We start from the raw sequence: 25954 nt of genomic DNA on the forward strand, positions 1-25954 counted from the left end.
AGGTGTAATCCAGACGAATCCTGAATTTTTATGTGTATTGCATTGGTAATGTTCACACAAGTCAATAAAAAACACACAGGAAGAAAAAATGTGCAGGCACTCATAGGGATAATTGTTAGAGATAATACTTGTAACAAAAAGAGTATATGAACTGAAATTGGGACAGTTTTCTGGTCATTTTTACATTTTCACTAATTAAGCACTAAATATTGATTCTTTTTAGGTGCAACTCACAAACACAGGTAACAATTGCAAGTTACATCTCAAATTAATGTTAACCAATGTCTTTAAATGACAATTGAGGCTGTGATTTGCCTGGTGTCAACTTACCTGTAATATGTGAGGAGGGATGGCTGTTGATGAGGCAGCAGCAGCTGCAGCATGTTCCTGAGCATAGAGCATCTCCAGACCAACCGGGTAGACGGGATACATCATAGGTACTTGGGCATAGTAAGGAGGCAATCCACCATAGAGATATGACATCAAGGCAGCATCATTGGGATTGACACCCATCTGAGCAGCTGCTGCAGCAGCAGCCGCAGAGGTAGGTACAGCAGCCTGACTGGTGGAAGGTTGGGATTCTCCTGCTTCAGACTTGATAGAGGACTTGACTGAAGAAGGCCTGGAGTCTTTGCCGTTCTTACTAGATGATCCAGGAGCAGCTGACTGTGAATGAGGTGGAGGTGGAGCACCGGCCGATGCTGCTACCTGCTGGAAATGAGATGCTGGTAGCTGGGGATTTAACATCTGAGCTTGCATGGCTTGGAGGGCTTGCATCTGAGCAGCTGCTACAGGATTCATGTTGAGAGAAGCAGCAACAGAAGCAGGGGAAGGACTACTCAATGGCTGGCTTGAAGAACTCGCTGCTGAATGACTACTCTTTCCCGGTTCAATTTTGGGCATGAAGAGATTGGATTCCTCAGTCTCATACTTCTCAAGTTCTTTACTTACATGAAGCTTTACATTTCTTACATGTGATTCAGTAAAGACGTGATCACGTACTGACATGGAGCTGGAATATTTCTTTTTGCAGATTTTACATTCGTGGCCATCTCCAGTTGCTCCTATCATTCCAAAATGCTTGGTGACAGTACCTTTACCCTTCTTGTCTTTTGCTCGAGCGTTCTGGAACCAAACTTGGACCACTCGCCTTGGAAGCCCTATTTCTTGTCCTAGGAGTTCACACTCGTGGATGGTGGGAGTGCGGTAGTCATTATAACAATGCTTCAGGATTTTCAACTGAAGAACAGACATCTGAGTTCTGTATCTTTTTCTGTCTAGATCATCAGCATTGCTAAATGAATCCTCGCTGCGATCCATTGAGCCAGCCTCTGAAATGGCATCTTCCCCTGTGATACTACTGGTGGGAGAGAGGAGATAGGAATCTTTCGGTAACTTGTCCAAGACTATGTCAGACTGCGCAAGAGTTCCATCACTCTCGCTACCTTTATGGCCAGATATCCGTGACTGCATCTCACTCTCATTCCGCTCCTCCCAATTCTTGTCATCAATTCTGTCATCATATTTCCTCTCCTCACTTCTGTCTCTTGAATCCCTTTGACCGTATTCGAAGGTACCCCTATCACCATCCTCTGAATAAGTAAGCTGTCGACTCTCCTCACTGTACAGGTATGGATCACTGGACCTGCTATCAATGTGTCTATCATCACTGCCGACACTACTTCTACCAGCCTCCATCTCCAGCGCATGAAGCGTCTCTGGACTACATGCCTGAGCGATGATGTGGTCTACCTGGGCACTGTTCTGGATCTTATCAAAATGACGCACCTTTATATGGGCCTCCAGAGCAGACTTTACCTTGAAGGCAGCTTTACAAAAGGGACATCTCATGGACGGTTGTAAGGCTGAGAGACGAAAGAGACCTTTACGTTCCCTAGCTCTGGTATTCTGGAACCAAACTTGAACGACTCGTTTCTTGAGACCAACTTCATCAGAGATCACATCCAGCATTTTACGAGTTGGATTGCTGTCTTCTTGGTATTTGGCATACAAGATGTCAAGCTGAGCTGGTGAGATGGTAGTCCGCAACCTTTTGTCTTTTTTGGGATCCGAGTCAGAACTACCCTGATCAGATGATTGTCCAGCCGCTTCATCACTTGTGTCTGAGTGCTTGGACTTTGTAGGTGAGCCTGCTCCACTGGTGGTATTTAAGTAGTTGATATATTGCTCCGTCGTGAGGCCATTGAAATCATAGGGCATGTACATCATGTTGTAAGGGACCTGCTGAGGCATGTAGCTATTCATAATCTGCATCCCCATCAGATGGACTTGCTGGTGTTCTCGATATTGCTCCAATTGAGGAAAAGCCACCTTGCATTGTTCACACTTGTAATGATGTCCAGATTTAGATGGCTTATCTCCATCTCCTTGACTTGTTTTTGATGAGGATGATGAAGAAGATGGGGACTTGTGTTCAGACTTACTCCTGGAAGGTGTTGGTGGGGTTGGCTCAGGGGTGTGCTTTGGGGTGGTTGGTTCTGGTGAAATCTTGGCAAATGGATCAGGACTCACAGAACTTAAATTAGGAGGAACTGTTGTTGGACTGTGCTGTGAGCTTCCACTGCTTGTTGTGCTTAGACTGCTGTATTTATAGCAATGCTGTTTCTGATGTTTTATCAGTTCATAGAATCTCTGAAATACTAACATGCATTTGTTACATTGGTAGTTTAACCCAGGGGTACGTTTATATCTTCCACTCAGGCCATCTGGCTCAGGATTCCCTTCTGGAGCAGCTTGATTTTCAAACATCTTCCTTGCTTTTTGTCTGGCATTCTGGAACCATACCACAATAACTCTTGGACTGAGGTTCAGCATTCTAGACAGGTGATCCAGGTCATCATCTTTTGGGTAAGCATTGCTTTCAAAAAACTCCTGAAGGACTTTAATCTGGTAGTCGGTAAACCTTGTCCTCCCAGAACGGCGCATTGATTTTGAATCACACGAGCCAGCAGAACTACCAGAATGATTGGTGGGGGAAATGACACAGCGTGGAGCCATTGGCGAGATTGGAGATGATAGAGGAGAAGTCATGTCCGATATACTAGAAGTTGGGGTATTAGGAGCCGAGGTGACAGTATGAGGTACAGCAGCATTTGGCATTGAGATTCTCAGGTGCTTATCAGAAAGAAAGTCCTCATTTTGCATCATCATCATATTCCTCTTAGAATCTTCAACCTCTTTGTTCATACTTTCCTCCTTTACATCTTTGATTTCTTCCATGACTGTGTCACGTTGGTATTCCTGATGCTCCTCTGGAGCTACATGTGGAATTTTACGTTCCTCTGCAGCAGTTTCCATCTCAGATGTTTCTTGTTTTGGCAGAGATGGTTCCGGCATGACTGAAATGATGGGGCTCATAGGCTTAGGTTCCTTCATAGCAGTGGCTGGAGGTAATGTGGCCAAAGCTTGTGCCGCGGCTGCGGCTGCAGCAGCTGCTGCAGCTGCACCAGGTGGCGGGGTCTGTGGAAGAGGAAGGGGAATTTCTTGTTTGTATGGTTTGACCATGGCCTGTTCAGCTAGAAATCTCATGCTAGGGCTAGTAGATGCTCTGAATGGATCTACCTCTATGTGTTCCTTTTCCATATCCCTAGCAGTTCTTTTCTCTGATGATCCACCAGCAAGAACTTCACTATTTTCCCGCTTCTTGGCTCTGTCAACATCCAACAGTGATGTCGTTGGAGGATTATTGAAGTTATATGGGGAGTCTTTATTCCTTTGCCTCTCTTTGAATAATGTGTTTCTGAACCAGTGCTTGATGACTTTGTGAGGCAGACCTGATTTTGCAGACATCTCAGCGATTGCTTCTTCTGATGGAGAATTATTAATGTCGAAGTAAGCTCTGAGGATTTTCAGCTGATCATCAGTGATTCTTGTACGTGCTCGTTTCGGAGACTTCTGCTGAAGGTAGTTAGGATCCAGGTATGGTGGTAGTTGCTGCATACCTGCTGGACTGATACTTGGCTGCTGAGGAAGGTTGTGCATGTGTTGAACACCAGGTACAGCAGAAACAGGAAATGGTGGAGTTGCTGTGGGTGGTGTCACTGAGGCACCAGTTGAACTAGGAGACTGCATAGCTTGCATCATGGCTAGTTGATATGGGCTAACAGGAAATACTTGAGGCGGCGGCGGTGGTGGTGGTGGGGGCATAACCTCAGAGGCTGACTGATCTTGATTTGTTGACATGTGTTCACCTGGGTTTGTAACATGTCCATTCACAAGAGCTTCTTTTATGTCTTCTTTTTCTGCTTTGATAGGTTGATCTAGTTTGACAGGATTTGATTTTTCTTCTGGTTGCAGACCAGTTTCCTCCTCTGTTCTTGATAAGTCATCATCATCTTCATCTTCTTCATCCTTTAGTTCATCTTTGAACAACTGTGTGTACTTCTCAATCACTTCATTCGGTAACAACTTCTTGTGAATCTCTTCCATATGAGCCTTGTACACCCAGATGCTAGAGAACTCCTTCCTGCATCCTTCACAGAAAAACTTATCCTCATAAGCTATACTAGATGGCAGACCCATTGCAGACTCATTGAATTGCTGAACAAGATCGAAACCATAGCTTTCCAGTAACTTGCGTTGAATAGCTGATGTCCTTATCCTCCTAGCATTGGGTGCTTCTAAAGGCTTTGAAACAACACTTGTTGTGACAGTGGTAGTAGCTGGGGTCACTGATGTACTCGCTAAGGAAAGTTTCTCTGATGTAGGTGTGGTTGCTGTACTGGTACTTGATGCTGGGGCTTTTGGACAGGTCTGCTGATGTTGAGCTAGTGCTTCGTGACTTGGTAGCACTGAGCCACATAAAGCACATGAATACATACTGGGTGAGAGTGGAATCTGGGCAGGATACATCATGGCAGCCGAAGGAGAGAAGCTCTGCATCAGCATCATCGATAAATCTTGAGAGAGCAATGCAGCAACATTTGGGTCAGTATTCTGACCAGCAACACCAGAAAGCTGGGCAGCAATCTGTTGTTGTAACTGTGCTTGATGAAGTTGTTGCAGTTGCAAGGCTTGTTGAAACTGAAACTGTTGGTAGTAGGCTTGTTGAGCCTGCAGATGGGCCTGTTGAGCTTGTAACAACTGCTGTTGATGTTGAGGAGGTACTTCAGTATTAGCTGCAGGAGACTTTGAAGGTTGTGGTTGGAGTGGTTTCTGCTGTTGATGTTTCTGTTTTTGTTGTTGTTGTTGCTGCTGGACAGGGTTTGGCGATGGTGTAGGGAGGATGGTTCCACCAACACCAAGAACTAATTGTTCTCCTTCTTCCTTGTCTGTAGTACTACTAGAAGTGTCCTGTTTGGCAGCTCTGCTCTGATGTAAGACAGATCTCATGTGAGTGTCAAGTGTTGATTGTTGACTGTAGGCAACCTTGCATAGACCACATTTGAAGGGTTTGTTATCTCCATGATCATTAGGAACCTCTGGTTCAATAGGCTCATTCAAACTCAGTTTCAGCTTATGGAGGTGAGATACAGAGTTGTAGTGAACAAGAAGAATGCTCTTTTGAGTAAATGATTCTCGACAGACATCACATTTGTATGGCCGATTAGGGTCCATGTACTTATCCATAGAAAACGTCTGTGCAGCTCGATCTCCTTTGCGATGGAAAACGGTTTTGTTATGGCTACTCAGCTCACTTTGCTTGGAGAATCCAACTCGGCATCTCTGACACTTGTACTTCTTAAAAGGATCCATGAAGCTACCTTCTTCTGGTTTAGGTCCATCCATCTCCATATCATCCATGTCTCCATCCCAGCTACCATCTGTGCCATTACAGCCAGAGAATGGATCTTCAAGCTTGAATAAATTTTGTTGGTCCATTTCCGGAGCTTGGTCATTTGGTCCATTGTGGAGCAGTCCAGCAATATCACCATTTGGCATAGAGGTTAGCATCTGCAAGACATCTGCCTGATTCAGGTCTGGGTGGGTTAGTTCCAAGTGACTCTGTAGGTTTGACATTGAACGGAAGACTTTCTGACATACCACACACTTGAGGTTGACTTGCCCAGGGTTTGCTTCTGGAATGGACGCCTCAGGCTTGTTGCCTGGAAGCTGATGTCGTTTGACATGGATTTCCTTAAAATGGACTTGCAAACCAGATGCAGTCTTAAAATACTGATTACAGCCTTTCTTCCAACACAAGAAACCAGGGCCATTGGGTGTATCCTGTTCTTTCAAAGGACAAAATTCACTTTGATGACTATAAAGTTGGTCAATGTTGGAGAAGTTCTTATGGCAATTTTGGCACCTGTAAAGGTCTACTCCATCAGCTTCACTGACTGTTGATGACGATTGCTGAGATAATGGACGAGGAGAGGCTCCAATTTCAGCTGCTTCGATCCCTTGAGTGGATGGTGGTCTTGATTCTGTTTTTGATGCAGCTTCACTTGGTTGAGTTGCAGTTGCAACAGCATTGGCAGGTGGAGCTCCATGGAATGTTGGCACGTTCTCTGATGTCTCCACTGACATGACCAAGCGTTGTATGCAGTCTCTTGATACACTGTGAGAGTCCATGAGATGAACTTCCAAGTTGATACGGTTGGTGCAGATCTCTTGGCAGAGTGGACAGCGAAGAACCGAAGCAGGTTTCAAACTATGCTGAGACATCACATGGGCAGTGATTCGTTGTTGGTCCACACAGCTGTATTTACAATATGGACAGGAGAATATTTGTGTAGTAGTGTGACCCCTGATATCAGCTTTCCCACTTGCACTAGAAGGAGTTCCTGGTTTACTCAAGTTCTCTGGTTGCTCATTGCTATTAAGAATACTTGAAATGTTACCATGGTCCTCAGGCATAGATTCTGCAGATGGCGGCCTTTCTTTCTTTGAGAGATCTAAAGCACCATCTCCTATTGGCTGTGACCCTTCAGCTTCTGTGCTCTGACCATCTTGTTTGACTTGTTTAGCTTCATTCTTCAGATGTTGTACTGATTGGATGTGCTGCATCAAGTTAAACTTGGTACGGGTATAAAAGCTGCATAGAGGACAGTGGAAGCGACGTGTCTCAACGTTCATGGTGATGTTGATGCTCTGCATGTGTCTGAAAAGCTTAAGACTGGTCTCATGTCGATAATTGTTGGGGTGGGAATGAGCACGTAATTTGTCTACACTGTGAGTGTAGAAGTCACAAGCATTGCATCTCACTTGGACTGGGTTACCAACATTCATGTACTTGAGCCGCCATTCATTCTGCTTGCCACCTTCCCTGATGTGGTTGAAGAGCTGAAGTTTTTGCTGATGTTTATCTGTCTTCAAATGGAGCTGGAAGTTTGCCTTGACTTGGGTGGAATAGTTACACAGCATACACTGCTGCATGTCACCAATGATAGCTCTCCATAGAGCCATGTTAGGTTCACTGCGATCTCTGTGCACGTGGATGTGGAGTTCCTCAATGTTCTCTGTGTTGAAATTGTTACAGATTGAGCACTGATAGAGTGTAAGAGGTTCATTCTTGGCTGGATCATCTGGAGTGTTTGGATGAGGAGCAGCAGCAGCAGCTTCCTGGACATTCATACCCATAGCCATGTTGTTCATCCATGAGCTGTAAGCTACAGGATCATACTGATACTGGGCCATCATTGCTTGCATATCCATCATGCTTGGGTCTTGACCATGCATTACAGGCATCATGGAATTCTGTCCAAGCATCATATACATGGATTCCTCGGGAGGCATTCCACCAATATTGTTATGCATCTCTCGTTGCATCTGCGATACATTCTGCTGGATGGCCATCATGTTGTGGATGTGCTTCTCACTGGTCATGTGGATACGGAGATTCCTTGCAACATTTGTCTCATAGTCGCATACGTCACACCTCCACGTCTGTTTGTGCTTGGGTTTGGCAGCCTGGGCTAGGTCATTCATCTTATGATGCATGAAGATGTGATCACTGCCATTCTGTAATTCCTGCATGTTGTTCAGATGCTTATCAGACTGCATGTGGATACTAAGGTTGCCCTTGGTTGTTGTGGAATAATTACATATTTCACAGCGATATGGTTTGTATCCACAGGTGTAAGATTCCCCTCTGGAAAGCCTTGGATGAGGTTGGTTAGACTCACAGTATATACACTTTGATTCAGTTTCTGGATGTTTCTCCTTCATGTGAGCCTCTAATGTCTGTTGGTATTTGTAGTGCCAATTACATTTGGGGCATTTCAGAGTCTTGCATGAATTTCTTGAGTGCATCATTGTCATGTGACCTCCAAGAGAACGTGATGAACCAAGTACCATATCACATTTAGGGCATTCCACACTACCAGTGACAGATGGATCATGATTGTGAGGGATATCATCTTCATCTTCCATGCTTGAAGAAGCCTGCTCACCTTCCATATACGCTTCCTTGTTGTTATTGTTGTTGGATAGAGATCTTGATGCATCGTCCATGGGGTCAGCCTCTTTATTTTGGACATGGTTTGGTGATTTATTCTCTAGACCTCCATCACTGGGAGCAGACATTCTTCGGTGAAGCACTTGTTGCAGGTTTGCCTTGGCAGTATCTATTTCAGTTGATTGATATCTTTCATCTTGAGTGTCTGTGGTGCATGGACGATGGGACACCTGAGAGTCCTCTGCACTTTTGGATGTTTCACTGGTGTCCTGCCTTTCTTCTTTCACAGCAGTACTGTTGTGGAGCAATCCTGCTGCTGCATATTGCATATCAGTGGGTAAACTGTTGGTGTCCAAGCGTGCGCAGGCATCCTCTGAGGTAGTTGAGATGGTAGTGGTGGTGGTGTTTGGTGTAGTACTGATGGCGACTGAGACAGGATACATGTAGCTTACATTGGAATTGGCACTTGAGTACACAGACTGCCCAAGACTTCCAGGGGGTTGTAATCTCAGGTTGGCTATACTGTGGGCTGCTTGTTGCTGTTGTTTGGCCTTGGGCTCCAAGAAGGATAAGAGTGGCTCTTTCTCTTTTCCCAAACCTTGAATGATGGCTGACTGATCTTTCTTTGCCATGATCTGTTTCTCTTTCTCATTCAATGTCATTTTGTGTTCATGAGTTGCATGCGTCATAAAAGATTTGGCAAAACCGAATGAGAGTTTACAAAGAAAACACATGAGAATTGGCTTTCCAACAGAAGCACCTCCAAAGCTTTGTTTTTCTTTCTCACAATCTACATTGTCTTCAATTTCAGCCTTATTTCTGACATCATAGACTTTGAAGCTGTGTACAATAGGTGTTCCATAAGGGCCCGACATCCCTGGCCCATAGCTGGATACACTGCCCATGGTCATATATCCTGGGATATGTAAAGCATTCACAATTCCTGGCAGTACACTCATATTACCATGCTCCTTTAACAGTTTAGTCATTTCATTCTCAGTACTCTCAACTGGAGCCAGGGAGTTCCCTTCCTTCTCTGATCGCTCATTGCCATCGATGAGATACGCTGAGCCATCGGGCTGGTAGACAATCTCCCCTTGAAAGTTTTCTGCATCACTGAGTTCACTTTCATTCCCACTCACAGACAAGAGTCTATCATCATCTTCAGCCAAACCCGTCTCACAGGTGGTCATGATGCAGCTATGTTCCATATATATTTGTAGATCAGTAAACTTATTCAAACACTTGCTACAGGTGACTTCACGGACAGTTCCTGATGACTCCTCAGTATCTCCTACTTCGCCATCCTCATTGCTAATATCATTATAACCAAGGGAATCCTCTGCTCCCATGTCCATCGTCATGTCCTCATCTTTGTTTTCATGAAGATTGTTTCCATGAAGATAGTTCTTCACCTCGCTTTCACTTGTGTTCTCAGCAATGCAGTTCTCTTGGACAATATCAGTCTGTGGTTCCTGGTCAAATCTAGAATCTGCTTCGTCATCATCCGGTCCGGGATCTGATATGAGTGGTCCAGGACCTGAAGTGAGTGGTCCATCTATACCAGAGGACATGGTCTCTGTAGATGGGGTGGATTCAACTTCAGCCATGATGATGGATGATTACTCATGGACAATGATATCATCAGTGCCTTGAACAAAGAGCCCCATCAGAAATCTCCATCTAATGCACAAAACAAAGAAGCAAAATAGAAACGATCATAAGCATGGTAATATCAAGGCTTTGAAGGTTAAAGATAGGAAACCGAGTAGATATGAAGATAGAAATAATCAATTAATTCTGTATTGCTTGTCCTTAGATACAGACATTCTCAAGATAAAACTAAAATGAAATCAATTAATTCGTGTTTAGAAATAGCAACCACTAGGCCGATATAACGTCTCATAATACTACTGCTAAAACAAATGTTTTTTTTTTACAGATTTTAAGTAAAAGTTAATTAGAACTCAAAGGCATTATTACAAAGCCAATAGGATAATGTTGGTACGGGTCATCAGCAAAGAGGATAATCTGTATCTTGTAACATCAACCTCACATTGTATATGTCAAAAATATAACCGTGATATAAAAAACAAATCCAGGATTACATAGAGAAGTTAATATGTCACAGTGATTAAAATTCCTTCCATCATGATGCCCATTCCCTCGCTCTCTCGCACAATCTCTCTCTTTTCATTTGATGCCATCTTTCTCACGGAAGGAGACTGTCATAAAACGCCCTGGTGGTGCTGAGCTATAAGCAAATTATGCACTTCACTCGATATGCCACATGTGGAATTCACGCTCATTAATGTAGCAGGCATTTGGAAAAGGCATTAAAATGCAAAGAGCAATTCAAGTGGTGAAGTTCAGTAGGTGCAAGATGATGATGATGGTGAAATGCAACGGAATGAAAAAACACAAAAGAAAAAAGAGTGGAAAGAGATCAAGAGAAATGGTAAATGCCTTGCCACTTCAAGCAAGACTTGTAATTTAGTCATTCAGCAGCAAATGGCCTTGACAATTCATAGAATATAGAAGAAAAGCCCAAGACACTCAACGTCCACGAGCGTTAATGGAGAATTTGCACTCTTGCCTATTTTCTGGCTGCTATTTGAAGAGGTAATTTGGTTGTATTTGATTAAAACAGTAGAGAACACAACCAGTTGAATATAAAGAGATGGGAAGGTGAGGGGAGCTTGGGAGATTCCTCATCAGGAAGGGACGAGAGAGAAGGGGGAAAGATGAAGAGAGGCAGAGGCAGAGAGAGAGATGGTAGTAAGAGCGAGAAAAGGAGAAACAAAGAGAGAAGTGTGACGTAGGGGATCAGAGACATTTAGGAGGGAGCAAAAGCTGGAGGGGTAAGGAGGGTTACCAAGAGAACTCTGAGGAAAGAGGGAGAGAGAGCAAGCGATAAGGATGCATCAAGGGAATGGGTTCGGTTACATCAAGAGGCTGATAGACTTAAGAGGGCAGGCATTGAATTAGGTCACTCTTACATTTCACAAAGTACAGTGGCACCCTTTACTTAAGAAATGATTAGGGCCTACCCAGCCTGCATGACGGAATCATGCCTAACGTGTACTTTCTCCGAAGCCCGTCTTCTTGCCCTTGTTCTGTGGCCAGCATTTCCCCTTCATGTTGTGGAGCATTATGAGTCAAGCACAGAGCACGGAGTACAACCCCCTGAGACTGACAACACTCTATAAACTCCCACATTCTTAAAATCAACACCGACAATCAAACTGAATAATACGACATCTTTCTTCCTTTTTACCTATCTTTTTACCAATACTCATCTTGTAACAGGGGGATGGGTGGAGTTCTTTACCATAGGAATAAAGAGAAAGAAGAACTTCCCACTGGTAATCTCCTAGCATCCCACAAATATATGGGTTCAACCCGTTAAGTTTTTACAGGCAAGTTGCAATATTAGTTTAAAAGATCTTTGCAGGTATCAAATACATAACAATTTAAAGGTCTCATAACTTTTATGTATGACATAAAATATTCAAGATTACACATTTAAAGACTTTTTATTGAAAGATAATGCAATAACTCTGCAGTTATTCTAGAATAAACTTCCTGGGGTTATGACTTTATCTGTCAAATAAAACCCTTTCTGAAACAATCTCCTGAGGAAGTATTGTTGGAATACATTGCAAGTCATGACACAGATGCTGCATTGACTATCAGACTTACAGGGCTTTCTCATTTCCCTACTCACAGAAACCCCGACATTTACCCGCAACTCTATCTACATATCCACTTTCAATTAACCCTCTCTCTCTCTCTACGGCACTAGATCCAAGTCAGTTCCCCAAATAGTCTCTGCCACTTTGACATGCACTTTGAGCTATATAAAGTTTGAAACAGTTGAACTCTCCATTCATCAGACAAACTTCGAAGAATGACTCCCATTCACAAATCCAAATCAAGGATTTGATGGCATGAAATGAAACTACCAGCTCAGATGACATGGCACAAAGTAGCCAATAGAGGGCAGTGCATGACTGACCTATGAAAGATAATTTAGTGACACACTTCTGCAAGAGAGACCAGGAAACCCAAAGTTGTTGGGATTGTTGATGAATAGGAAAGGAGAACTGGAGCAAGCCAAGGTCCTACACCTGTCAGAGAATACCGCTAAGCAATCTTTGTCGAATAAACATTGCTAATGTTTCTCACTTCTACAAAGTGTAATCAACCAAGTAATGCTTATTTGTTCTGTCGTTGAACTTGTGTATAGAAATATACTGATTGTACTCTGATCATCACAGATGATTGGTCCAAACTATATATGATAGGGAACTATACATTACAATGTAAAACACCACTAATTTCAATTATTTCAATTATGAGTATTTTACCCTCAATGAGAATATCAATAATTGTAAAATACACAGTAGCTTAACAGCTGCAACAAAAGCACAAAAACAACTAATTTTAAAATAAGCATCAATAAAAATAAGCAGTGATTGATAATTATAAATCTTTTCGGATAAATGTAAAAAAATGTTTTTTTAGTTCACAAGATAGAAATTCCAATTCAGTGACTTGAAATGAATCATACTATCTATATGTTTGGCTTTTGTAATTGTGTCGATAAAAAAGAAAACTTGTCCAAGGAGAGTTTAATGAAGGGAGCAGATTTGTATATACTCAATGCCTTAAAGCAATAGTGATAGGTTAACAGTATTGAAGTCCACCAGGACAGGACTCAAGCATACAAGATCATTAATAGTTTATTGCGATAACAAGAAGATAGAGCAGGATCGTCTGACGATCTCCATAGCATTACCAAGGTGGGGGAAGTGGGAATTATGGAACGGCCAAAGCCAAGAAAATAGCATCCTTGTCAGACAGAGTGAGAGTATTAATCATTCATTTTCCATGGGGAGTGAGTTTGATGGATGGAAGCGAAGGAGGTATACGTCTTCCAGGGCTTCTGAAAATTGCAAGGGTTTGTTCATGTATATTAAATATGCTTTTAATTGGGGAGCGGAGCTGTGAGAACAAGACTGACTCTCATTAGTGTACCTATGTGATTTGCCTTTTTAAGGTAGTCATCTGGGAGTCAAGGGAATTCAAAGGTGTTACAGTAATGGAGAATACAGACTGTCTTTGCGCGCATCCAAGGATTACTTTTCCTACCACAGTTCGGAAACCATTACTTAGTATTCCACTCTATAGAAAGAGACGCTGCATTCTGATTTGCATTGCCTGATGCACTTCACTGAATACACCATTAAGCAACACAACATAATTTTGTAGAGTTATCTCAAAACGAGACAATAAACACAAAGATTATTTTGTTTAAAGATGGATTATGTTTTTTTTACTAAACTGAGTAACAAATTTCAACCTTGGGATTTAACAAAAACAAAGCGAAAGAATTATAGTACCAGTATATCGACCTGAAAGATATAAATGTCAAAAGATGTTAAAGAGTATCAAAGATGAGTTTATTACTTTTATCTCTGGGCAACTGCACAGCATTCACAGGACAAATGCCTTCTCTAAGTACACCATCTAGTTAAGCAGTAACCGGACAATACACTTCAAGAATCTCACATTCATGACAAATGTGAGAATTTTTAATTGAACTTGGAAAAACAAGTTAAGATTGCACCTTTCAATAGAATCTGTATTACCTCATCATCTAAAGAGAAACAGGAAGTGAAAAAGTAGATTTGAAACTGACACTTAATGATCTAATACAAACCCTGTGTCGAAACAAAAAAAAGTGTAAAACACACACCAAAAAAAACGAGACAGACAAGCAAACCGGAGACAGGAAAAAAAGGCATTTGAACATTTCCACATGTTCAGTAATTTACATCAAGTATGATATGAATTGTGTAAAATAAAGGAAATTGGTGGGGAAAAAAAAATCGAAGAGATTGAAAATAGAAGGGAAGAATAGATTGCTTGGATTGATTAATTTTGACCCAACACTGAAGTTCTCAAGTTTCCTGGATCCTAGGTTGTGGGTACTTTCGACAGGAAGACTGAGCTATCCCACGAGACACTCCCCTGTGTTTGTTCGCTTTCTTTTCTCTCCCTTTTTATCATTTCTCAGACGCAAAAAAAAAATATGAGAAGATGACGGTATGGTGTACTGGCTTGGAGTAAGAGAATACTGCTTTGCACCAGTTTTTAATTACAGCATGGGAACAGAATAAAGGTATGTGAACTCGCAAGGGGACCAAATGCTATTTATTTACATTTTCTCATCTATCTCTCGCTTTACTCTCGCTCTCACAAATCTCTCACATCTTTTAGCGTTTTTTTTTCTTCCCCTCTACCGTCTTCTCTTTCTCTCTCTTTGCAGCCCTAAATCACCAAGCTCTCTTGCTTATCATTGCAAGCCATTGTATAAAACAACGAAGCCTTACATTCTTGGACTTGACCTATATGACCTGAAAATGAGTCAGTCGGGCTGGAATATTCATCAAGTCTGTGCACCGATTTTCTGCACTCCCAATCCCAAGCCTATCACCAGTCCACTAGTTTTGGCTACTAATGGATGTAATTCATGTCTCCTTTTGACTCTCTCTTCTATCTCTCCTCCTTGCTCTCTCTCTCTGTCTGTCTGTGTGTGTCTCTCTCTCTCCGGATTGTGTCAATCTGTTCCTGTTACTCCTAATCAGCCTCCCAATCACATCACAAAACTTTGTCGAGTGGCAGACAAAAAGGTGCAAACATATTCTATGTAAATATTTCTTCACAAATTTCAAGGATTCGCCGGGAATTCAAACACATTAATCGCCAGTAATACCGATACCGATCCCTACATTGCCTACCCCCCCCCCCTCCCACTCTAATTTACATCCAACTCCTTCCTTGGCAATCATACCATCAAGATCATTTTTATTCCATGAGTTCTGCAAATCTTGTCTCCTACTCTCTTCCACTCCTTCTTTCTTTCTCTGTCTCTCTCGGATCTCTGTCTAGCTACCGGTGTACTTTGTATTTGTCGCAATCAATAGTTCCGCGGCTTGTTTTGCTGACGTGAGAATATTTGGGGATGAGTTAGATGCGGAGGTATGCGGATGAGAGAAAGAGCGGGTAGATAGGACTAGGGGGGATGATGTGACGTTAATTAGCTGCAGCACCGGTGATGAGTGATAGAGGGAGGGGCGAGCTATATGGAATAAGTTAACTCTCAACAGCTGGTGAGCTTGGATGAAGGAGAATAAAAAAGAAAGACAGCAACACCTTGCTCAGATTTTTTTGAACAGTGACATGGTTTGCTAATCAATCTGAAAACCGATCATTCAAGACCAAAAAAAAAATACTTAAAGTGAACATAAAACAGATGACCAAAGAGAGTCTTCGATGATTAAAGAAATCTAACACACAAAATTGAGCTAAATTCAAGTGAATTCTCTTCATGTCTGAAAGAGTCAACACAGACCATCGTTCAGTAAAGCCATGAACAATCAGTCCTCATTATGATCACACACAACCCAATGATTTTTGAGACTTTTTTGAGAAAACGATTAAGTCTCGCGTTCATAACCACTCCCTCCCAGGCTAAGCTTTTTGTTTGTACCAAAAAATACTGTATAGAACAATACCATGACAAACAACAACATAAGGTGAAGAACCTTACACAAAAAAATTCTTCATAAACCTTATGTTGAGAACATCTTAATGATGATAATGCTAAATCAAAATTTAGGAACAAAAATGCTTGAAAGAAAGAATGACATAATGACTTATGATCCACTGATGCATGGTTGACTAATATACAGCAGTAGTAAAACCATTAAATTGATTAAAACTATGGTCTCTTATCGACAGAAATCTTATAAGATGGGATTAGTACGATCTTGAACAAGAAAAACACGGATGACTAACCTTATAATTAAGAGAAGACATATTCCAGTGTAATTCAGTGATTTGTTTGATAGATACAACACACACCTCTGCCTACAGAGAACAAGACCACATCTGCCCTATACATTATTAACACACATAGCACTGCCATACACCCAATCATAATAATTCCCCGATATAATTAATAAATCAACCCCCGCATGAACCTCTCCTATTCATACGTCTTAATCTTATTAAACTCTGCACACAAGCAAAATAGGGAGGAAAAAAAAGAGTGCTTTCTCTCCTTTCTTTTATTTCCTCTCTTTAAAGCATGACACAGTAGGATAGTTTTCATTCTCTCTCATTTTCTCTTCTCGTCTCTTTTATTGTGTATTATGATTTTAGCGATTGTCGGGTTGTGATTTGGCGACCCAACACCTTTTATCCCGTGCATACTTGGTTTTTTCGTCTGAGTGCCCGCGCACAATGTCGGATACAACCTGCTCATTTCGATTCCCATTTCACCACCGCCTCCACTGACCTTTGTTCTACGGTTTTCGGGCAGAGCAAATTAAGCCGTCCGCTGCCACGAGGTGGCGACCCATCAACTGCCCTTGTTCTCTTTGGTTCTGTTGAGATTGTGAGGGTTAAAGTGTGATGACTGAAAGAGTATCCCGCTGGGGTAGGTTTGCTATATATCACTCTAGTCATAGTTGCATTCATGTTAAATGATCAATATTAGAATGAACCACGGAACAGCAAGAAGTCATCCGTTCCAACTTTCTCACTTTTCATTTCATCTATTCATTTTGTGTCCTGATTCACTCTTTCTAGTGGCTTCGGTGATGCTTTCCCTTATGTTTGTTTCTCTTCGTACTAATCAAGTTTTCCATCAAAGATCACTGGCATATATTTCAATGTATGTCGCATGTCTTCCATGGATTGTTTAGAAACAACGCTAGCAAATTCCCCCTCCCCTTCTTTCTCTGTATCAGGAATCAGAGACTTACATTTGCACTATATCTATGCTGAAAAATAGAACCAGTTTCAAAGAACATGAACATTGAGAGTATCATTAATGAGACATGCACTTTGGCATGTACATTGGAAATAAAGACATACCGATGCATTGTCTGTCACCGTAATACAAAACTTTTTTTTAACGTCAGAATCTGGATGGCTTTCCTGTATTTAAGTCTGAAAGAAAGAGACGATTGTTAAGCTTTAGCTCCGTGATTAATGTCCGCCACTGTAATTGGTATAATCATTCTCTGACAACTTATTCTCTATTGACCTTGCCGAGCTGATTGGTGAGACAGCACGAGAGAAAGAGAGAGAGCAACAGACAGATAAACAATACAATAAGACAAAAAGAAACCAGAGAGAGAGAGGATGAGAGATAGGGAGATAGAAAGAGAGAGAGAATAAGAGAGAATGGGGGTGATGGAATGAGGGATTATCTCTAGCTTCTTTGTCAGAGCCTACATTCCAACAATCGTTGCTTTCAGAGTTTCAGTCCATTTGATTTCATTCCCTCAAAATAATCACTGGTAATTATGAGCTTTAGAGAACACAATACAGACAGAGCATCTCACTAACTTACAATATTCCATGAGCGCTATGTTGGAATTAATGTACAGATAACCACTATCGAAAGCATGAGATATAGGCCCAAATATGATACTGCAGATAGCTCAATCTCATCTTAAGTTATTTCTGATTTCTTAAATTTACAAAAGGTGAGCAAATATCTCTCACTACTTAGGATAAAAAACATACTAAGCTACACTTCCTCGTCTTTGTATTCACTCGTATGCTGAAGTGTGTCATCACAATTATAGTTCAAAGTCTATCTTGTACCGTTCTTAGCTTTCTCTCTCGAAAGAGACATTTTCGCCATCTAAGTTTTTTTGTTTGGACCAATATTTGCATTCTATAATTAAGTGCTAGATGGAGATGCTGATGACTATTGTTTGCTGTTTGGTCTACTAGATTTGATTCAGGGAAGGTTAAACCCAGTCGCTTCAAACACGTGTCAACCTAATTAAAACAATCATAATCCCCAACAGTTCCTTTTCCATTCAAGATGTCAATCACATGGAATCACAAATCAAAGAATACTGTAACAAATTTTCAGATAGTCATAGCAAATGGCCCCTTTTTTAAAAGGATATATCTCACAAAATTATAACTTTATGAAGTGCAAAGGAGGAATCATGGCGCTTCAATAAAAATAAATGTTTTAGCGACTCAATCTGCACGGCAAGCGATCTCACTGCATAGCAATCATTGTCTTATCAGCCGAGAATTATTGTTATATCCTCCGTCTGGGATGAAGGGCATTGACATTGGGTTTAAGCATTCTAACATACCTGGATCCATAATGGAAAGAAAATGAAGTGTTGTCTTCAATTTGATTCCTAGCTGTCTTCGACAGGATAGGCAGACCATGAATGGCCCTAATCAAAGCGTCATAATAACGGGTAACATCATACCCAGCATGGCAATCGCTTGGTTTTAATAATAAAACAAATGGCTTAATACAGAGGGAGAGGTTGTGGCGGTAAAGCTATCCCATGATGCCTTGGGTGATCACCATCTAGAGAAGATGAAATGTGTTTAAACATGGATGTTGCTATCTTTCATTGGTATTCCTGTCAATGCGATAATCTTTGGTTGTAACTAGGTGAGAGTTGACCTTGGCCTTGAGGTACTATACCTCTACGGAAGTGAACAATTAAAGATCAGATTTAATTTGCTTCCATTTTCGATTCCCTTTTCAACAATCAAAGCTGGAAAGCTCCGCTGAAATTCATTTTTTTAACAGCAAACACAAGCAGCGTGTATTAGCTTTTCATTTTTTTACATTATTTTTAACGGTTTTGAAAGATAATTCACACCTGACTCTTGTCTTGAAGAAAAAAGCAGTCACGTGATGGGTCATGTGACCGGTCAAACCAAGCAGGAGCATGAAAACAGAATTAAGAACACAATCAGAGTAATAATTGGCTTTGGTAATAAGAGGTCTGTCATGGGAAATTGCGCAGAACTCCAAATGCCAACTTAAGGAATAATTGAAAATGACTCATAATTCAGCTCTAGTTATTAACTGTAATCTCAATGATTGCGCACTGCTTTTATTCCACTAACTGGGAAGAAAAAGGGATTCATTTTTGGTATTCACTATCATATCTTTGCTTAATTACATTTCTGAATTGATGGATAATGAACGTACATAGGCCCCACAGAGTTTTGCCGTTATTCAACTGCACTTCTTCATGATACCATACGACAGAAGTTGATTATAAACCACGTTTCTTCAGACAACGGTTTTGTGTGGAAGAAGGAAATGAGGACACTAATCAGTGGCTGGGGCAATGTGCATTGGCCAATTAAAGCGATACCAATATGAATAGAAATCTGTCTTAATTTTCAGCCAAGATTGCCTTTCATATCCTCTGCTTCCCCGGCAACAAAAGAAGTTGAATTCATCTCAGAGGATAGCAGAAGAAAAGGGGAGTTTGGAAGTGAGATGGTGGTGGTCGTCGGTGGGGGTTAGCGCTAATTGCACTGTACCTTGAGTAGCAGACTCCCGCATAATTACTCCATTACCGAGACTATGGCCTCCTTCCTTTCCTCCTTCTCCTTGTTACTACTGCTCCTCAACCCAAGTCAAGATTGTATGCTCTGGACTAATGGATTTCTATTCAGACCATTCAAACGGCAGGCCGTTCCAGCCAACTCATTTTCATTAATGAGTTTTCTGACACAAGAAAAGAGGGCTAACAAAAGGAGGAGAGGTAACAAGATATCAACAACATGACCAGAACAAAGACTGGAGCACTCTCTATCCCCCCCATCACCAAACAACTCTCTCAGCCAACCCACATTCATACACAACTAAAAAAAGAAGATAATTACCATTTCTTTAGAATTATCTTTTCATCTACATTTTACTCTTTTTTATGACAGACTCCTCCTCCCCCTTCTCTACATTCTACTCTTTCTCTCTGTGCTCCCCTCGTCTCATCATATCACTCTTGTTTTCCTTCTTATTTTTTCCCCCTTCTATATCCAGGTCTTCATAACTCCTATTGTCCGACTCCATCCAAATTAACAAGAAAACCCAGCTGGGGTTTGGCCTCTCTCCAGTGCGTCAGTGAATATCTTTTAAAAAGAAAATATGAATGAAATCCAGACAGACCTTGCTATGCTATTACTACTACTACTGCCACCATGTCAAACACTAAACAAATCCTTTTATGAGAAATCAAACTAGCCATTCGCCCACGATGCCTGAGGGTAAATATAACACTATACAACATGATTTCAAGGCACACCAACTAATCCCATTTCTTCTACAGTCCCATATATAGCTTTTACTATCAGTCATTAGGATGAACAGTGGACGGTGATTAGCGCACTTCTCCAAATCAAAGTTTAATATGAAACAATAACAAGGCAGTCTAATTAAGCCATGCATCAATCACCTGTGTCTCATCATTAACCAACTAATCAAGGACTTCCCCAAGGAGAGACACAGAGCAGTTAACCAACCAACCTGAGACATACAGGTCTTTCATCAACCTCTGCGCTTCACTACCAGGGTGACCAGATTTCACAAAATGAAATACAGGAGAAAGCATGATTCACGAGTGGATCAACCAAGCCGGATCGATCGATCATATAAAAAAAATCAACAAAGAAGGCTACACAATGTTAGTATATTAGTATATATACATAACTATTTGTTTGCAATATTCACTTGCACAGACTGCTCAAAATATCATGGCAAATATCAAAATTACAAGTACAAAAGTTATCAATTTTTTTGTGTAAAAAATGTAAGGTAAGCAAATATTTAGCGACCACTTGTCAGAAAAACTGACTTTCCATTAACAATGATTGAATAATCCCAAATATTCTCGTCAAAACATATCATATATACATTAAATAAATGATTTCAAACTTAAGAAAGCAAAGAAATACATAATGAAAATAATTATGCAAGATGTACGGATGCTGTAGAAGACAATGGATAAAATTAAACATAATATTGAAATATATCATAACTTCAAATAAGTCACCAAAGAAGGAGATTAACATTCAGAGAAAGGATAACAACAAAATATTTGATGAGTCACCATAAAGATAGAATCACAGGTTTGCTAAATGAATCTCACCAATCTCTTTGTGAAGCTTCTGAGAGAAGGAATCTTTCTTGAAGATTTGAACACACAAAATATTGAAAGGATCATAGTCTGTTCTCTGTACAATCCTCCAAGGAACGGCTTTACAAGAAATGTTTACATACCAAGGAGAGCTCTGCAGACCCGATGGTCAGCCTCAAAACGAATTGAGCAAGATGCGAGTAAACAGAGAAATACCCTCTACGCATGCAAGAAATTAATTATTTCTAATTATGAAATCGAGTGTAGGAGAGGGAGAAAGAAAGCACCGCGTGGACTGAAATGCTACGGAACCTACTGAGCCTAGCGTTGTAAGAAAGTGAAGTCCCACAGGCAAATTGCAAAGCTTTTTTAATTATGTGATCTGCAGTTTTATACTGTTCTCTCGCTAATTGCAGAGAGTGAAGGAAAGAGATGGAGAGTCGGGAAGAGAGAAATAGAGCATATGTGTTTGTGCATATGGTGGTGAATATGTGAGTTTTGAAGTGTCGTGTGTAGAGAAGTAATTAAAATTTGCCTGTACACCGTTTGGAAAGTAATTGATTTAGGGCATGTGGCTTGGTTGGCAAGTAGATATATTTATACAACTATAATCAATCATTGTGAACGCCGAGTGCACAAAAACAGAAATGCATGTTAATTAAATATTCAAGGGAGAAGTAAAAGGTAGGCATTGATTGGGGATTTAGAAAAGCCAATAACACCCTACAAAGCCATATGAGCAAAGGCAACGTATCAGCCTATGTTTTAACTACGTGCAGAATGTAGGCTTTGTTTCCGGAAAGGCAGCCGTCATTAAGTAGGTTTTTTAATTACCTTGTGTAACTAATCAACGGAGTACAATACAGTAGCCCAGTAGTCACACACACACTGGTTAATACTGATATCATATATGAGCTTTCATCAGTGCTCTACCATCAAGTATGATCAATCAAGGATCGGTTTAGGTAAGGAGTTTAGGGTTTTTACATATGTCATTCCATCAGAAGACATCAATTGCCAGAATATATGTTTTATTTTTCATTTCATTTTATTTCACTACATGAACATACTTCAGCCAAGGGCTGTTCTGCATTCAAAATATTATCTATTCATATTATCTATTCAAGTTTAGATAAATTATATCAATTTTGTTTAAATTGGAACAAAATAACATCTGAGAGGGAATGGGGAATAGAAGAAGTAATCCCCCTGAAAATTATAAAGTAGACATAACAAGCAAAAGAAGAGAGCTTTTTTTCATTTTTACAGAGTTCTATTAGGATTGTGTAAGAAACACAAAAATTTAAGTAAGGCTACAACCAGTGTTGTAGTCAAGGCTCAAACCTCCAAGGCCAAGGCCAAGGCCAAGGCTTTAATACCCAAGGCCAAGGCTTTAATAACCAAGGCTGAGGCCAAGGCATGGAAACCCAAGGCCAAGGCCAAGGCCTGAAAACCTCAAGGCCAAGGCCAAGGCCAAGGCATTTCAATTGTACAATATATGGGAAAAAAATAGACAACAATGCTTAGGCGGCATACATGACACGCAGGACCAAATGTATAAAAGGTGTGAGCGAGCAAAATTTTTGAACCTTGTATATTTTAAAACGAAAATAATTTCATGATAGATCATGTAGATTTAGACATAAAAATTATTGTTCTATGCGATTCACATTGCAATAATTATTATTACCAAGGTGATCTGATCCTCGCATGCCCATTCTCAACATATGTCTTTCTCCTCTACCTGGTACCAGTGTTGTAGTCAAGGCTCAAACCTCCAAGGCCAAGGCCAAGGCCAAGGCTTTAATACCCAAGGCCAAGGCTTTAATAACCAAGGCTGAGGCCAAGGCATGGAAACCCAAGGCCAAGGCCAAGGCCTGAAAACCTCAAGGCCAAGGCCAAGGCCAAGGCATTTCAATTGTACAATATATGGGAAAAAAATAGACAACAATGCTTAGGCGGCATACATGACACGCAGGACCAAATGTATAAAAGGTGTGAGCGAGCAAAATTTTTGAACCTTGTATATTTTAAAACGAAAATAATTTCATGATAGATCATGTAGATTTAGACATAAAAATTATTGTTCTATGCGATTCACATTGCAATAATTATTATTACCAAGGTGATCTGATCCTCGCATGCCCATTCTCAACATATGTCTTTCTCCTCTACCTGGTACAGGGGAAGCAGAATGTATTTTTTTTTTTTGGGGGGGGGAGGTCAAAGCCAAAAATGCATTTACAAAGTCAAAATGAGAATTTTGGTGCAGTTCAGCAAAGCTTTTTAAGTGATTTCTAATTGATAAGACAGATATTTTGATTTAGGCTTTAATTTCCCGCTATAGAAAGCATAGCGAGAAAGTGGTTTTGAAAAAAAGATCAATTTTGAAGTTGTAAAACTCGATTTTGGGTCAATTATGGTGCTAATCACTGTTAAAAGGGCATCCTTGCGAGATGTTGTAATAAGATGTAATAAGAAATGAAATTTAAATATTTCGAGCTGTTTTTGTAATCATGAAAAAGGTGTGCATCTTACTAAACAAATTAACGCGAGCACAAACACGAGCTGAAATTTTTACTGACCACAAAAGGAAGCTGTTCTGGACTGCATTTAGTGACATTTAGATAGGATACATAACTCAACAATCAAATAATGCGAGCGCAAAGCGCGAGCTCAAAAATTTGTAATATTCCGACCTAATAACTACATGTAGACATTCTAAGCATTTTTTTGTGTAAATTGAATGCGAACCTTACTTAACAATAATTTATGCAAGCACAATAAAAAATTTGTTGATTTTGAAACCTAAAATTTTGCTCTGTATGCCATACTTGGTCCCTCAATTTTTTTTGGCTCATCATGCCATTGATGCCATAGCCCATTTGGAAATATGACGAAATTGAAGTTTGTGTTCAAGTTTACCGAATCTTTCCAGAATATCATTAAGACTTAAAACATTCTCGTTGGTCAAAGAAAATAATACAAGGAAAACTTAATGGAATAGAAATCAACCTTGTTATCATTATTTAGAGTAAGCTATTTTTAAAGTATGAAAATTGTTGTCAAAATTGCAGTCAGATCTGTCAGAATTATTCCTGTCATAAAATCACTATAATCAGTGGCGTAACGTGGGTCACGGCATTGGGGGGCACCAGCAAAAACTTGGAACTGCCTAGTGAGCTCGCGAAGCGCGCCCAGTTGCCAGGTATACTGGCCTAACATATTTTTATAAGGACAGTGCCAATAAACGGACATGTATCTCACTAGTCAAATAATGCGAGCGCGAAGCGCGAGCTTAAAATTTTTGATATTCAAACCTAAAAAGGGACATTACAATCAATCTTTTGTAATTATGATACGTACCTGTCTCGCTAAATAATGCGAGCGCGAAGCGCGAACTGAAATTTTTGTAAATATTGACCCCAAACAGGAAGATTTTAAGGACTATATTTTAGGAATCTTTTATCTATTAAGATTATACACATCCCACCGGTCATTTAATGGGAGTGCCAATAAGCGCTTGCTGATTTTGTTAGAATTACATTACTTGTAATCATGATTAACATACCCATCTCACTAATAAAATTATGCGAGCGCGAAGCGCGAGCTGAAAATTTAGGAAATTCAGACCTGAAGAGGGGCATTTTAAGGCTTGTTTGTAGGAATTCAAGAAGACCTTACGTAGTTCACTAACCAAATTATGCGAGCGCGAAGCGCGAGCTGAAAATTTTTGATATTCAGATCAGAAAACAGAAAAAGGGACATTTTAAGGACTCATTCTAGGAATTGATGGAGAGCAGACATCTTTCACCAATCCACTACTGCGAACGTAAGCACAGACAGGAAATGTTTTATATTAAGACCTTAAAATGGGACAATCACTTAAAGTATTCATGAAAAAGAAGCATACTATTGTACATGTAAAAGAATAACTCGAAGTGCGAGGAAATATATTTGGTAGTTTGGTGTATATTGACTTGAAAACGGGAGGTTTTAGTATAACAGGATTATATATCTCGGTAAACAGATAATGGGAGAACCAGGAACAATGAAGACATATATGCCCTGAGCCAATTATGTTTCATTTATATGAAAAAAATGTTTCTTATGTAATGTAAATTTAACATAACATAATTATAACATTATAATGAACATTAATGTCTTCTTTCCCACTACGTTTCTCTTCCTTTCTCCCTCTTTTCCTCCTTTTTTTAGTCAGCCGATTGGGGGGGGGCACGTGCCCCCATGCCCCCCCTGTAGTTACGCCACTGACTATAATCCTTATCATAATTATTATCATTATTATTGATATTGTCATTATCCTTATTAGTCATGATTACATCATATTACCAATAAATAATATTAATTTTCATCACTTCTCTTTGTTACATAATTATGTGATGATAATTGCAATTGATGGCACTGCTAAGTACACTTACTGCTTCTGCTGCTGCTGACTGGTAGTATTTAGTGTCATTAGATATACAGAACAATTGAAACATTTATAATTACTTTTATAAAACAAATGAAAGTACAAAATACAAAATGCCTTGAAAAAGCCTTGAAAATGCCTTGAAAATGCCTTGAAATTTCA

The 25954-nt window shown here is 40.3% G+C and overlaps 1 protein-coding gene across 4 annotated transcripts in view; it reads right to left on the reverse strand.

Moving 5' to 3' along the window:
- The window catches only part of LOC121408301 (zinc finger homeobox protein 3-like), a 115839-nt gene that overhangs the window by 4163 nt on the left and 85722 nt on the right, over positions 1-25954 (reverse strand). For all 4 annotated transcript variants that reach the window (XM_041599714.1, XM_041599715.1, XM_041599716.1 and 1 more), the window contains one exon: positions 331-10042. In XM_041599714.1, coding sequence (XP_041455648.1) covers positions 331-9969 — 9639 coding nt within the window. In that variant the 5' untranslated portion in view covers positions 9970-10042. The remainder of the gene's footprint in view (positions 1-330; positions 10043-25954) is intronic.

Source organism: Lytechinus variegatus, chromosome 2 (genome assembly GCF_018143015.1).
Source record: "Lytechinus variegatus isolate NC3 chromosome 2, Lvar_3.0, whole genome shotgun sequence".
Taxonomy (NCBI): domain Eukaryota; kingdom Metazoa; phylum Echinodermata; class Echinoidea; order Temnopleuroida; family Toxopneustidae; genus Lytechinus; species Lytechinus variegatus.